Source organism: Mesocricetus auratus, unplaced genomic scaffold (genome assembly GCF_017639785.1).
Source record: "Mesocricetus auratus isolate SY011 unplaced genomic scaffold, BCM_Maur_2.0 contig_11275_pilon_subseq_69762:90123_obj, whole genome shotgun sequence".
Classification (NCBI taxonomy): Eukaryota; Metazoa; Chordata; class Mammalia; order Rodentia; family Cricetidae; genus Mesocricetus; species Mesocricetus auratus.
Genome location: NW_024432372.1, coordinates 5,268 through 20,240, shown reverse-complemented (window position 1 = coordinate 20,240; position 14,973 = coordinate 5,268). Strand labels below are relative to the sequence as shown.

The window sequence follows — 14,973 nt, the reverse complement described above, 5'->3', positions numbered from 1 at the left end:
CTGAGCAGATTGGGAGAATGGGGGGAGGGGAAAGGGAACTGGGAGAAGGAAAGGGGGGAAGGAGGGGAGAGGAGAAAATGGGGGAGCAGGAAGGTTGAGTGGGATAGGGTCGAGCAGGATGAGAGATACTGTAATAGGTTTGAGGAGAGATATGGCGCTAGTGAGGTTTTCAGAGATCTACAAGGATGGCACCAACTGGTAATCTAAGCAATAGTGGCTACCTTAACTGCCCTTCCCTGATAATGAGATTAAGGACTACCTTGTGTGCCATCCTAGAACCTTCATCCAGTGGCTGATGGAAGCAGAGGCAGACACCCACGGCTAAACACTGGACTGAACTACTGGAAACCAGTTGCAGAGAGGGAGGAGTAATGGGCAAGGGGATGAAGACCAGGCTGGTGAAGCCCACAGAAACAGCTGACCTGAACAAGGGGGAGCTCATGGACCCCAGACTGATGGCTTGGAGGCCAGCATGGGACTGACCCAGAGTCCCTGAATGTTCATGTCAATGAGGAGGCCCTGGCAATATATGGGGCCTTTGGTGGTAGATCAGTATTTATCCCTGGCTTACAAATAGACTTTGGGAACCCATTACACTTGGAGGAATGTGCTCTAGGCCTGGACGCATGGGGGGGGACCTGGGCCCTGCCAGGGATGATATGACCGACTTTGGGGATCCCCCATGGAGTGCCTCACCCTCCCTGGGAAGCAGAGGGAAGATGGGATGGGGGGCTGGTGAGGGGTGGAGGAGGAAGAGAGGGAGAGGGAGCTGGGATTGACATATGAATCAGGCTTCTAATTTAAATTAAAAAAATTTTTAAAGTCTCCAGCTTATTTACATTGGGACATGTCCTCATGAGACTGCTGAGTTTATACCTGCAGGCATGTGATTTTTATAATCCTTGTGACAAAGCACTGAGACTACTATCTTTATTTGTTTTTGTTCTTTGAAGTGTCAAGTTAGAAAATATGAATAATAATAATATGTTAAGATGTGCTCACTCACATCCTGGTTTTTGAAACCATAGCCCAGATCAAGCCTGTTTCTGCGGGTGTTACCTCTGGTAACTGTTTCTGCAGTCTAAGTCATGAAAACTACTCTCTGAAAAGGACACAGGAAATACAATCACACAGGAGGCAGACATTATCCATTATATATATTTTAATATAAGAGATAAAGACTGTTGCTTCTTTCTAGTCATTACCATTTAATGTGTATTTATTATGTGGGAGGGTCCTATAGATAAGACTGTCTGCTTTTTTATGCTGTATTGTCTCCAGATAAATTAAGCTTCAAATTGCTTTTCATACTGGCTCCTCTCTCCAGGTGCTTGATTAAAATCCTTGCAGAAAATTCTGTCCCCTTCTCTGTTTCTTAGTAGTGGTGAGCGTAGAGACTGATCATCACTGAAGATTTTGCCCACATTTATATTTTAAATAATCTTTTCATATTTTAATAGGGGTTTTTTATTTAGAAAACTGTGACTCATCCTGTGCCTAACCACAATCAACAGATCAAATATTTTCAGTTTTCATGTTCATTAATGCAGTAGGATAGAAAGTCTACAATAATCCTAATCTGTTCATTGCTGTCCATTTTGCAGATTCAAGAATGGCTTTGTTTAAATTGCCAGACGAACAGAGCAATATCAGGACAACTGGGAGATATGGGCAAAATGCTCCCTGTATCGTCAGGATCCAAGGCATCACCTGTGCCTGCCCCTGCAGACCCATCATCTCAGAAAACACCCGTAGGGGGCCATGTGAAAGGCAAAAAGAAGGAAACAGAAGGAAAAACTGAAACTGAGAAACTTATTCCAGAAAAAGAAACAGCATCCATTGAGAAAACGCCCCCAGCGGTCGCCACAGGTGAAAAGCTGGACGAGACTAAATTAGAGAAAAGCAAAGTTTCAGCCCTGCAAGAAAAGAAACCACCCTCTGAAGAGGAACAGCCAGTCCCTGAAGAGAAAGTGGGAAAGAAGCCATCTGCTGAAGGAAAGTTGGCTTCAGCAGAAGACAAACCACCTCTGGAGGGAAAGAAGCCTATCCCCGACGACAAGAAATTACCCGCAGAAGTAAAGCCCCTGGCCTCAGAGCCGGAGAAGAAACGGGAAGCACTTCAAGCTCAAGTACAAATTCCTGAAGAGGAGCCCACAGGGAGAGTGGCCACTCAGGAAGACTGGCGTGCAGAGGCCAGGGCTGGAGCTCCCCCACGCAGCCACGCCCGCAGACTTCGCCCAGGGAAGGCGGGAAGGAGAGCCACACAGAGAAGCAGCCCCAGGAGGAAGGCAGTGTGGAGCCTGACCAAGTGGAGCCCAGCAAAGGCAAAACAGTAAGTTGTGCTTCCTGCAGTTGCCTTTTGGCGTGTGCCCTTCCCTGGTTTACTTACAACCTCAGCCGATCACGGATAGGACAGATGTGAAACCTTTAGACCACAAACTACATTTCAGAGAACTCTGTTTTACTTTTTCTTAAATGAAAAGCAATGGCATTTTGATACCTCAGTCAAATTCCAGAAAGCTTAGAAATAAAATTCTCTAAATCATAGAGAAAAATGAAAAGATTTCCTAGAGCTCCAAGTAATTTTTTTAAGTCAGTTTTCTCTTTACCTAAAATAATATGTCATTAAGATAGTTGGTTTCGTGAGGGTCTAGGCCCTGCCCTGGATGAAATGACAGACTATGGACACCCCATGGAGGGCCTCACCCTCCTTGGGGAAATGAAGGGATATTGGGGGGCTTGGAGGGAGGGCACGGGAGGAGGGGAGGGAAACTGAGAGGGACCTGGAATTGACATGTGAAGCAACCTTGTTTCTAATTTAAATTTATATTTAAAAACAAAATAGTTGCTTTCGTAAAAGGCAGTTTGTTGTTTTTGTTGTTTTATTTTTCCTTTTGATAGATTTCTAAGTTGTTGTCAGCCACAAAATTGGTTAAAAAAAAAAGAGGCATGGTCAAAATCCAGGATGAATATATATATATATATATATATATATACATATATATATTAATTCTACATTTTTCTCATAACGTAGGGTCATGTGCTTAATGTGGAAGAATTAGTTACAATCTTAATTTAGTATATAATAATACATAGTGTCCCTTTAGTGAGAAGCTTCAAGAATATCCCATTTTAAGTGATATTTACATAAGCAATTCTATCGTTTTAAAGGAACTCTACTATTTCAAGGTATATTAATTTTAATGCTAATCTAGCTATATAATCCCCCCTTTCTACCCTCCCATCTGCTTTCTCTATCCCCCTTCAGCCCCCCTTACTCCCTTTTAAAGTGCTGCATTCTTTTGATTTGACTTGTATTGTTATGTGTGTGTATGTGTGTACATAGGAATTTAGAGATCCACCAAATGGGTTATATCTAATTAAATAAGGTTAATTCACAGAGGACACAAATGGTACATAAAAATTACCTGTTGCACATCCATTAAAGTTCCAGAATTCCGGGTTGATGAGTTGAATAGGTTTGAGGAAGTGTGCTGTTTTGAGATCACTTGAACACAGCCTGCTAACCCATCTCCACTCCCCTTTTTCCTCATGATAGGCATCTTCTGTGGGTTCTACATTTGTCATCCCCAGGATTTTTTTTTGCCAGTCTCCAAATGTTTTTATTTTTCTCTTTTAACTTTTCCTTCTTTTCTATCCAAAGAAGGCACAAGTCTGACCCTTAAATTCACAGGAGCATATGTGTCTCTGTGGTTGTGTTTCAGAACTGCGTTTCATGTACTTTAGCAAATAGTTCCCTTTTAAACTTAACTGTAAATTCAATTTGTCAGTTGTTTCAGTGTTGTGTTGCTTATATTTTTTGTTGTCATGCCATTCTTTTACTTTATTCAATTTTCCAAAATGTGTTTATTCATTAAAAATAAAATGAATATATTATATTAAAATTAATATATATGAATATGATATATATTTGAAAGCATACCTCTTTAACTTTTCTGATTTTGTATTTCTAAATCACGTTACTATAAAATTCTGGCTTTTTACCTATTTATCCAAGCAGGAAACTTTTAATCTTTATTTTATGTGCTATACTGAAAAACTACCGTCTTCCAGATGGAAACTCAAATTGGCATAGATTTTAATGTGGACTTTGGTTTCTGTTTAAAATAACTGAATGGTTAATATTCATGTTATCTGTCAACACAGAATACAATGCCTGAACTGTTTTTGTGACGGCATAATCAGAGTGAAAAACAATCAAGTGTTCTGATGAAATATTTTATCTCTTTCTTGGGCTGAGTTATGTGGACTCAATCTTGATTGGAGTGCTTTAGTTACTCATATTTGCAGTCAATCTTAACACAAACTTTCTATAAATGATGAAAGATAACTCTGTGCTCTTTTATTTCATTAAAAATAAAGTCTAGAAAATTAGTCAAGCACGTACTGTTATCTGTCTTTCCACATTTTTATATGAATCCTAGAACTCAGTTCTTGACACATGTAATCTTCAGAAACTTTTGTTTTCCTTCAGTGTGGAGAGCTACTGACTTTAACTGTTGTGGAAAGAGCACAGACAAATTTAACAGAACACATGTATTTATGTGCATTTTCTCACGCTGGGTTCCCACAAAGTGCACCACCTTCAGAAGAGTTTCAAGTGTGCTAAAACATTACTGCCTTCTCTCTCACACATCTGCTGTCCAGTAAACGGTGATGGGACACTCACAGGAAGGGGACACTTCAATCCCTGCTGTTCGTTAGTACAGCACAAAACTTGGAGCTTAGCCCCTGAAATTTTGGGGTGATTATTTTAAAAAAACAGATTGGAAGAACTTGAGCAAATAAAATTCTATGCATGGAGAACATGAAATATAAGATAGGCCAGTATGCTGGAATGTAATGCTAATCATTAAAAACAGAAGACCTTTTCTTTAGCAGAAATGAAGAGTAACATTGCTATTTTAAAGCTGTGCTTACAATATTATAGTTCTCACACCTGGCTTATTCAAAGGTTACAAAGTTTGTATGCAAAAGGAAGCCATATGAAATTTTATTCTTATTTTTTAATTTCAGGGTTGTTATAAATGGTATTAAATGTAAAAAGTGAAACAGTTAACAAATGTGTTCATTTCCTGATGATTCAAATGAATACATTTTTTGAAATCTGCAGTATTTTATACAGTTTGTGTGTGTGTGTTGTAAATCTTATACAAAAGTGTGCTTGTTACATTTATATCTTTTAATACCACTTCACTGAGTAGATTAATATATTTTTCTTTAAATATATACACTCTTAGAAATTTTTGAAGTGCCTGAGAAAAAGTTTCCAATATTTTAGTCTGGTGTCCTGAGAAATTGGTGAGAAAATGGTCCACATTATTTTGTCTTCACATGAATCATTTCACTGTATCTTAGTCTATGGTGCTTCAGACACCCATTTTGAAGTTCAAGCATTAGGGAAAACAAGATCCAGCTTATGTACTGTAATCTGCATCTAATTTCCCCTTGTTAGTAAGTGTTATTAATGAAGCAGTGTCAAGGACCAGTTAACTACAAGAAAGAAAAATGGTTGCCAAGTCCTGATATGTGGAAATCCTTTTAAAAATGATTAATAGCAGTAATAAAGATTAATTTGTAGGTGTCTTTAGTCGGTGAAGCAAAGGACCTGATTGATCATTGAGTGATCATGTTTCACAGCTAAACTATGCAGTTAATGAGGGCACATTGTTCTCTGAGGGGATGAATACCTAAATCTAGTTAGTGGGGAAAATTAACATAAAGTTTTTCAGTGTATCCTTTGAATCTTTCAGTGAGGTGCATTAGAAGCAACTAACATCAGCCACTCCTAACATATTGTCTTAGACCCGCAAGCCTATAGAATGAACACTTATAGACTTGCTACCATGTAACACAGAATAGAGACAGTGCACAGCAGTGTCCCCATCAAATGTGCTGATGGAACCCTGGGAAGCTTTCGGGACAGATACAGGACCAGACAGGATGATCTGGGAGAATGTAGCGCGGGGGGAACAAAGGAAGCATGGGCACAGAATAAAGCCATACACAGGCAGTTGTGGGGAGAATATTTTGATATTTTGTGTTAGAACTTCATGAATTCGTTTTGGTTTTCTTTGTTGCATTCCACACACACACCACACACACACACACACACACACACCAGAGAGAGATTGACTTTTTTCTTTTAACAATATGAATTTCATCGCAAAGTAAATGTATTGATACAGGTAATGTATTTGAAGGAAAGTGAAATTAGAAAGTAAAGATGCCTCACAAAATAATGGAAAAAAATCAAGTAACATTGAGAATTAATGCATAATTTAAATTTTAGTTACCTAATCCAGTGAATATAAATTTTTCTCAATTTTGTTCTCATACAAACATTTTAAAACTGCCATTATATGCCAGGGGCAAGTGGCACACATCTTTAATCCAAGTAATCAGGAGACAGAGGCAGGCAGATCTCTGTGATTTAGAGGCCATTCTGGGCTACAGAGCACGCTCCAGGATGGGCTCCAGAGCTACAGAAAGATATCCTGTCTTGGGAAAAAAAAGGTCAAACCTGTCATCATATAGCTGAATTTTTCCATAGTTATTGCCCAACTATTAATGGTTATTTAATAATAATGGTGAAGCTATGCGATTAGTTTGCCTCTAATGCATTTGCCTGTGTCTTTCCCCTTCTGCTAGGAAAAGGAAGAGGATAAATCAGATACTCCCAGTTCTCAGCAGCCCAAGAGCCCACAAGGTCTGAGTGACACAGGATATTCTTCGGATGGAATATCAGGTTCTCTTGGTGAAATCCCAAGTCTTATACCAAGTGATGAAAAAGATTTGCTCAAAGGACTCAAAAAGGACTCTTTCTCACAAGAAAGCAGCCCTTCCAGCCCCTCGGACTTGGCGAAACTGGAAAGCACAGTACTGTCCATTTTGGAAGCTCAGGCAAGCACCCTTAGTGAAAAATCAGAAATGAAAGCACAGCCCCAGAAGGTTTCTCCCGAGCAGCCTCAGGACCAGCAAAAGTCTCAGATTCCATCTGACGCGCTGGATATTACTATTTCAGAAGAAGAGGACAAAGAGAGCCAAGAAAGGAAAGAAAGTTCCAAAAGGGATAGCCAACAAGGCTTTCCTGCTAGGAAAGACCATAAAGAAAAGCCTGAGCTAGTTGATGATCTAAGTCCAAGAAGAGCATCCTATGACTCAGTGGAAGACAGCAGTGAGAGTGAAAACTCCCCTGTTGCCCGTAGGAAGCGGAGAACTAGTGTTGGCTCATCAAGCAGCGATGAGTACAAACAGGAGGACAGTCAAGGTTCTGGGGAAGAGGAGGACTTCATTCGAAAACAGATTATAGAAATGAGTGCTGACGAGGATGCCTCTGGCTCTGAGGATGATGAGTTCATTAGGAGTCAGCTTAAAGAGATTGGTGGCATGACTGACAGCCACAAGAGGGAAGAAACCAAAGGGAAACACAGACGGCTGACTCGCAAGAGCAGTGCTAGCTTCGATGACGAGGCAGGCAGACGGCATTCCTGGCATGACGAGGACGATGAAACATATGATGAAAGCCCTGAACTCAAATTCCGAGAAACTAAAAGCCAGGAGAGCGAAGAACTTGTGGTGGCTGGAGGAGGGGGGTTACGCCGATTTAAGACGATCGAACTCAACAGTATGATAGCAGATAAGTACTCGGCAGAATCCTCTCAGAAAAAAGCAACTTTGTATTTTGATGAAGAGCCAGAGTTAGAAATGGAGAGCCTGACCGACTCACCTGAAGACAGATCTAGGGGAGAGGGGTCCTCTAGTCTCCATGCATCCAGCTTCACTCCCGGCACGTCCCCTACATCAGTGTCATCACTGGACGAGGACAGTGACAGTAGCCCAAGTCACAAAAAAGGGGAGAGCAAGCAGCAGCGCAAAGCCCGGCACAGGACACATGGCCCTCTCTTACCCACCATTGAAGACTCCTCAGAGGAGGACGAATTGAGAGAGGAAGAAGAATTGTTAAAGGAGCAAGAGAAACAGCGGGAGTTAGAGCAGCAGCAACGAAAGAGTTCTAGTAAGAAGTCAAAGAAAGACAAAGACGAACTTCGTGCTCAGAGAAGGAGAGAAAGACCAAAGACGCCACCCAGTAATCTCTCTCCCATCGAGGACGCATCTCCCACGGAAGAACTGCGCCAGGCAGCGGAAATGGAGGAGCTCCATAGGTCCTCTTGTTCCGAATACTCGCCTAGCATAGAATCAGACCCAGAAGGGTTTGAAATAAGCCCTGAGAAAATAATAGAAGTTCAAAAAGTTTATAAACTGCCCACGGCTGTGTCCTTGTACTCACCAACAGATGAGCAATCTGCTATGCAGAAGGAAGGGGTGCAGAAAGTTCTCAAAAGTGCTGAGGAGATGTACGAAGAAATGATGCAGAAGAACCACAAATATAAAGCTTTTCCAGCTGCAAGTGAACGAGATGACGTGTTTGAAAAGGAGCCATTGTATGGTGGCATGTTAATAGAGGACTACATTTATGAATCTTTAGTAGAGGATACATACAATGGATCAGTAGATGGCAGTCTGATCCCAAGGCAAGAAGAACAAAATGGATTCATGCAGCAGAGAGGAAGAGAGCAAAAAATAAGACTCCCAGAACAGATTTATGATGATCCTATGCAGAAAATTACAGACCTCCAGAAAGAGTTTTATGAGTTAGAAAGCTTACATTCTGTTGTGCCTCAAGAAGACATAGTTTCCAGCTCTTACATCATTCCTGAAAGCCACGAGATAGTGGATCTGGGAACCATGGTAACTTCTACCAGTGAAGAAAAGCAATTATTAGATGCTGACACTGCGTATGAAGAACTCATGAGGCGACAACAGATGCAGGTAACAGATGGGTCCAGTCCCACACAGACCACCGTAGGGGATGACATGGCAGATTCCATGATGGATTTTGACAGGGTGCAAGATACATCTTTGACATCAAGCATCCTTTCTGGAGCATCTCTTACGGACTCAACCAGCAGTGCAACTCTCTCTATCCCAGATGTTAAGATAACCCAACATTTTTCAGCAGAAGACCTCGAGGATGAATACGTAACTGATTATACAAGAGAAATTCAAGAGATAATAGCCCATGAGTCACTGATATTGACCTACTCTGAGCCTTCAGAAAGTGCTGCATCTGTCCCGCCTTCCGACACACCTTCTCTCACATCATCTATTTCTTCAGTCTGCACCACAGACAGCTCCTCACCTGTCACTACCCTGGATAGCCTAACCACTGCTTATACAGAGCCAGCAGACATAATAACTAAATTTGAAGACTCCGAGGAAATTTCTTCATCGACTTATTTTCCAGGCAGCATCATAGACTATCCAGAAGACATAAGTATATCTTTAGATCGGACCACCACACCTGAAAGTAGAACTAATGCTGATCGTATCGTGGTTTCCTTCTCTAGTACAGCACCTTCTGTCGCAGAATTCGTAGGCACTAAAGCTGACAGGCCACAAGCTGTTACCATGTCCACTGACTTACCTGAAAAAGATCCAATAAAAGGCAAGAAGGAAACTGGGGATGGAATTATTCTGGAAGTTTTGGATGCTTACACAGATAAAAGGGAAGAGTCTGAGGCTGAACTAACAAAAATTACCTTACCTGAAACTGGGTTGGTCCAAACACCTTCTTCTGTTATAGCCCCTCAGATGAAGGAAGAACCTGTAACTCCATATTCTCTGTCTGGAAAGATCTCTGGTCAGGAAAAGCCCACATATAGGTTACCATCAGCCAGTATTCCTGTTTCCACCCATCCATCTAAAGCTCGTCCATTTTTCAGAAGTTCTTCTTTGGATATATCAGCCCAACCGCCCCCTCCTCCTCCCCCACCCCCTCCTCCCCCTCCACCCCCTCTTCCTCCGCCTCCACCACCATTACCCCCAGCAACTTCACCTAAGCCAGCCACTTACCCTAAAAAACTTTGGCAGTTGCAGCTCCAGTGACTCCAACGGCAGTTGTCACAACCCATATTGATGCTATTACTACAGTAGAGGCCACAACTGCTCGGAAGAGTAATGGGTTACCTCCCATCAAAGTATGTGCCACTGCCCCTCCTCCTGTCCCTCCCAAGCCTTCTTCAATTCCAACTGGACTTGTATTTACACATAGGCCAGAACCAAGCAAACCTCCAATTGCCCCTAAGCCAGCAATTCCTCAGATTCCATTGACTACACAGAAAATAACAGATGCATGCCCCAAACCAACAGGTCTATCTTTAACTTCAAGCATGTCCTTAAATTTAGTGACTTCAGCAGATTACAAACTGCCTTCCCCTACCTCTCCACTTTCCCCACATTCTAATAAATCCTCACCAAGATATTCTAAGTCTCTAATGGAGACTTATGTGGTTATTACATTACCATCTGAGCCTGGGACTCCAACAGATTCTTCTGCTTCTCAAGCCATTACCAGTTGGCCCTTGGGATCACCCCCAAAAGATCTGGTTTCCCTTGAAACAGTGTTTTCTGTAGTTCCTCCTATGACAGCTCCAGAAATTCCAAGTTCTTCACAGCCTACCCTGTATGCACCAGGAACTTCGGAGACATTTTCTGCTGTACCTGTTGTAACACCATCTCTATTTCAAGGAGCTCTGACTTCACTTACACAGTTTCTTCCAACAGAAGCTTCAAAAACTGTGGTATCCACAACCAGAAGTGTAGTCCCAAGCATTGCTCCCAGAAGTGTTTCCATACCGATTCCTCCAGAACCTCTTGCTCTAGACAGGCATCAGTACAAGGAAAATGGAAAATTGCCACTTAGTGGTGATGCCATTGATTTGCGGACAATACCAAAGACAGAAGCTAAAGCAACTGAAAAATGTATGGACCTTTCTGCTTCTTCAGTGGATGCAAAAAGACAGCCCACAGCAAATGACGTTTATGGGCGACAGATCAGTGCTGTCCAACCTTCTATCGTGAATCTCAGTGCAGCTTCCTCTTTTGTAGCTCCAGTCACCCTAGACTCTGAGACAGTGGCTGTTGTCACATGCACAGGTACTACAATTTACACAACAGGCTCAGGAGGCCAAGTGAGTATAGAGCCTGCAATGGCATCACCACTCCAGCTCACTACATTAAAACATACCGAGTCACCGTACAGGATATCAAGTGGCCAGACATTCCCTTTGGTTAGAGATGAAGCACCGATAAACTTGTCTCTGGGTCCTTCAGCTCCGGCAGTGACACTGGCTGTTACGAAGCCTGTCACTGTACCTCCAGTCGGTGTCACCAATGGATGGACTGACAGCAGCACATCTCAGGGGATCACCGATGGGGAGGTGGTAGACCTCAGCACATCAAAGTCTCATAGAACAGTTGTGACAATGGATGAATCTACTTCAAATGTAGTGACCAAAATCATAGAAGACGATGAAAAACCTGTTGATTTGACTGCAGGAAGAAGAGCTGTGTGCTGTGACATGGTTTATAAGTTGCCTTTTGGAAGGAGCTGCACAGCACAGCAGCCAGCAACTACCCTTCCTGAAGACCGTTTTGGATATAGGGATGACCACTATCAATATGATAGATCAGGGCCATATGGTTACAGAGGGATTGGTGGAATGAAACCTTCCATGTCTGATACAAATTTAGCAGAAGCTGGACATTTTTTCTATAAAAGTAAGAATGCTTTTGATTACTCAGGAGGATCTGATGCAGCAGTAGATCTAACTTCAGGGAGAGTGACTACAGGTCAGTATGACATAGCAATAGACCCTGCCTTGAAATGCCATTATGGTATTGTGCATCTTGTTTCAGGGTGAAAAAGATATCCCTAGTCCGATTTTTTTATATTTTTGCTTTCTTTGGATGTTTTTGCAATATACTTTAGAGTACATGTGCATTTTTGTTTCTTGCTGTTGCCGTTGCCTGCATGTGCCTGCATGTTCAACATTGCTTTTCTTCCGCATCTAATTAGGTTAACCTGTGGATTTGCATGCAGTCCCATTCATTGAGCTCATCAAGATAAGAGGGCTTTCTGACCCAAACAGCATCATTCATTCTGAGAACTGGACTATAACTCTACCCTGTATTTCAGGTGAGGTAATGGATTATTCAAGCAAGACTACAGGTCCATATCCAGAAACACGCCAAGTCATTTCAGGAGTTGGGATTAGTACCCCACAGTATTCCACAGCAAGAATGACTCCACCTCCAGCACCCCAGTATGGTGTGGGAAGTGTTTTGAGGTCCTCTAATGGTGTTGTCTATTCTTCAGTAGCAACTCCAATCCCCTCTACATTTGCTATCACCACTCAACCTGGCTCCATTTTCAGTACCACGGTCAGGGATTTGTCTGGTATTCACACAACAGATGCATTGACTTCATTATCAGCCCTGCATCAAAGCCAGCCAATGCCTCGATCGTATTTCATAACAACAGGGGCATCAGAAACAGACATCTCAGTAACCAGTATTGACATCAATGCCGGTCTGCAAACTATTACTATGGAAACTCTTCCTGCTGAGACAATGGACTCTGTTCCTGCTTTAACCACAGCGTCTGAAGTGTTTTCTGAGGTGGTAGGAGAGGAAAGCACACTTTTAATGGTATCTGAGGAAGATAAACAGCAACAGCAGCTTGACTTGGAGCGAGAGCTCCTGGAACTGGAGAAAATTAAGCAACAACGCTTTGCCGAGGAGCTAGAGTGGGAACGTCAGGAGATTCAGAGATTCCGGGAACAAGAAAAGATCATGGTTCAAAAAAAGCTGGAGGAGCTGCAGTCTATGAAACAGCACCTCCTCTATCAGCAAGAAGAAGAACGGCAAGCCCAGTTTATGATGAGGCAGGAGACATTAGCTCAGCAACAGTTACAACTTGAACAAATCCAACAGCTGCAACAGCAGCTGCACCAGCAGCTCGAGGAGCAAAAACTTCGCCAGATCTACCAGTATAACTATGACCCCTCTGGAACTGCTTCTCCACAAACTACCACCGAACAGGCAATTTTGGAGGGTCAATATGCTGCTCAAGAGGGCAGTCAGTTTTGGGCCGCTGAGGATGCCACCACTACAGCCTCTACTGTGGTGGCCATTGAAATACCACAGAGCCAAGGATGGTACACTGTTCAGTCTGATGGGGTGACTCAGTACATTGCCCCGCCTGGCATCTTGAGCACTGTTTCAGAGATACCTCTGACAGATGTTGTTGTAAAAGAGGAGAAACAACCCAAAAAGAGGAGCTCTGGAGCCAAAGTTAGGGGGCAGTATGAAGAGATGGGGGAAAATATGGCAGATGATCCACGGAATTTGAAAAAGATAGTGGACAGTGGTGTACAAACCGATGATGAAGAAACTGCGGATAGGAGCTATGCAAGCAGGAGGAGAAAAACTAAAAAGAGCGTCGATACCAGTGTCCAAACCGATGATGAAGATCAGGACGAATGGGACGTGCCTTCTAGGTCAAGAAGGAAAGCACGTCCGGGGAAATACGGAGACAGCACCACAGAGGGTGACAAGACGAAACCCCTTTCCAAAGTCTCCAGTGTAGCAGTTCAGACAGTCGCAGAGATATCTGTGCAAACTGAGCCAGTGGGAACCATAAGAACACCTTCCGTACGAGCACGGGTGGATGCCAAGGTAGAAATAATTAAACACATTTCCGCACCTGAAAAGACTTACAAAGGGGGCAGTTTAGGATGTCAAACAGAAACAGATTCAGACACACAGAGCCCTCCATATCTGGGTGCCACCTCTCCACCCAAAGACAAGAAGCGCCCAACTCCTTTAGAGATCGGCTACTCGTCATCTCACCTTCGGGCAGACACCACAGTCCAGCTGGCTCCTTCCCCGCCCAAGTCTCCAAAAGTCCTTTACTCACCCATCTCACCACTCTCACCAGGCAAAGCATTAGAGTCAGCCTTTGTACCTTATGAAAAACCCCTCCCTGATGACATAAGTCCACAGAAAGTACTACATCCAGATATGGCTAACGTGCCCCCAGCAAGTCCTAAGACAGCCAAGATGATGCAGCGCTCTATGTCTGACCCCAAGCCGCTGAGTCCTACAGCAGACGAAAGTTCCAGGGCTCCTTTTCAGTATTCCTGAGGGCTTCACGGTAAGAGGGATTCTGTTCAGGTAGAAGACAATGGATGAGTTGATGTTGATCATGTGTTTGCAGACTTAGAAGGTAACAAAACTAACATGTAGAAAGTGAGGGACTGAAACTGAGGGAGGACTATCACATTAGGAGAGGAGGACCACTTTCCCTTAAAGGTGCCCTCAAAAGAAGACTGTTATGTGAGACTGAAGTTTTATTCTAATATAAAAATATCTCTGAATTGTAGCCTTATTTCAGTGTATGTAACTAACATTCCTTTCCCCGCATGATGGTATAAATATTGACTATAAACAAGGATGAAGCATGAGCATGCCTTTAGATGAGGAGTACGAGAACTCATGACTGAAGTGCTCATCAAATACATGTGGTCAGTCTCTTCTTCCAGCCAGAATACTGACCTTAAAGGCTTAGCATAGCTCATTGACCAAGATGTGGGCATACGAAAGTATGGTGCATTAGGCAAGTTCATACATGCTTATTTTGTTTGTAGCAACTTTCTTAAACTAAACCTCAGAGGAGCCACACTGCTAGTGCTTATAGAAGCATAGCTAATTTTTATGTTTCTTTCAATAGTAGAGATTGTTTTATGAAGTATAATTTTGCCTTAAGGGAAGAAACAGATAATATGTTAGACATATAGATGTAAATGGAAGTGGGAAGTGTTAATTAACCATAATTATATTATATATGACTTAAGTATCAGTTCAATTTTGAACAAGTCTTTTCTAAATAAAATTTTCCAAATAAAATAAAAAATTGGTGCAGTAGTTTCTTAACTCTGGACTTTTAAACTCTGAAGCTTCTAAATACAATAGTCTAAAATACCACTACTTCCACTGATCCCCATGTGTTAAACAGTGGCCATAGTCTATATAATATGATACAAATTT

The 14,973-nt window shown here is 42.3% G+C and overlaps 1 protein-coding gene across 1 annotated transcript; it reads left to right on the top strand.

Moving 5' to 3' along the window:
• Positions 1–1,553: 1,553 nt before the first annotated feature.
• On the top strand, positions 1,554–14,763 carry LOC121138335 (protein piccolo-like; the record flags this gene model as incomplete). The annotated part of the gene is given in 5 exon segments (XM_040741060.1): positions 1,554–2,219; positions 2,222–2,332; positions 6,673–9,943; positions 9,946–11,715; positions 12,062–14,763. Coding segments are annotated over 5 exon segments (7,827 nt in total), but the record flags the coding sequence as incomplete, so codon positions are not given.
• Positions 14,764–14,973: the final 210 nt, after the last annotated feature.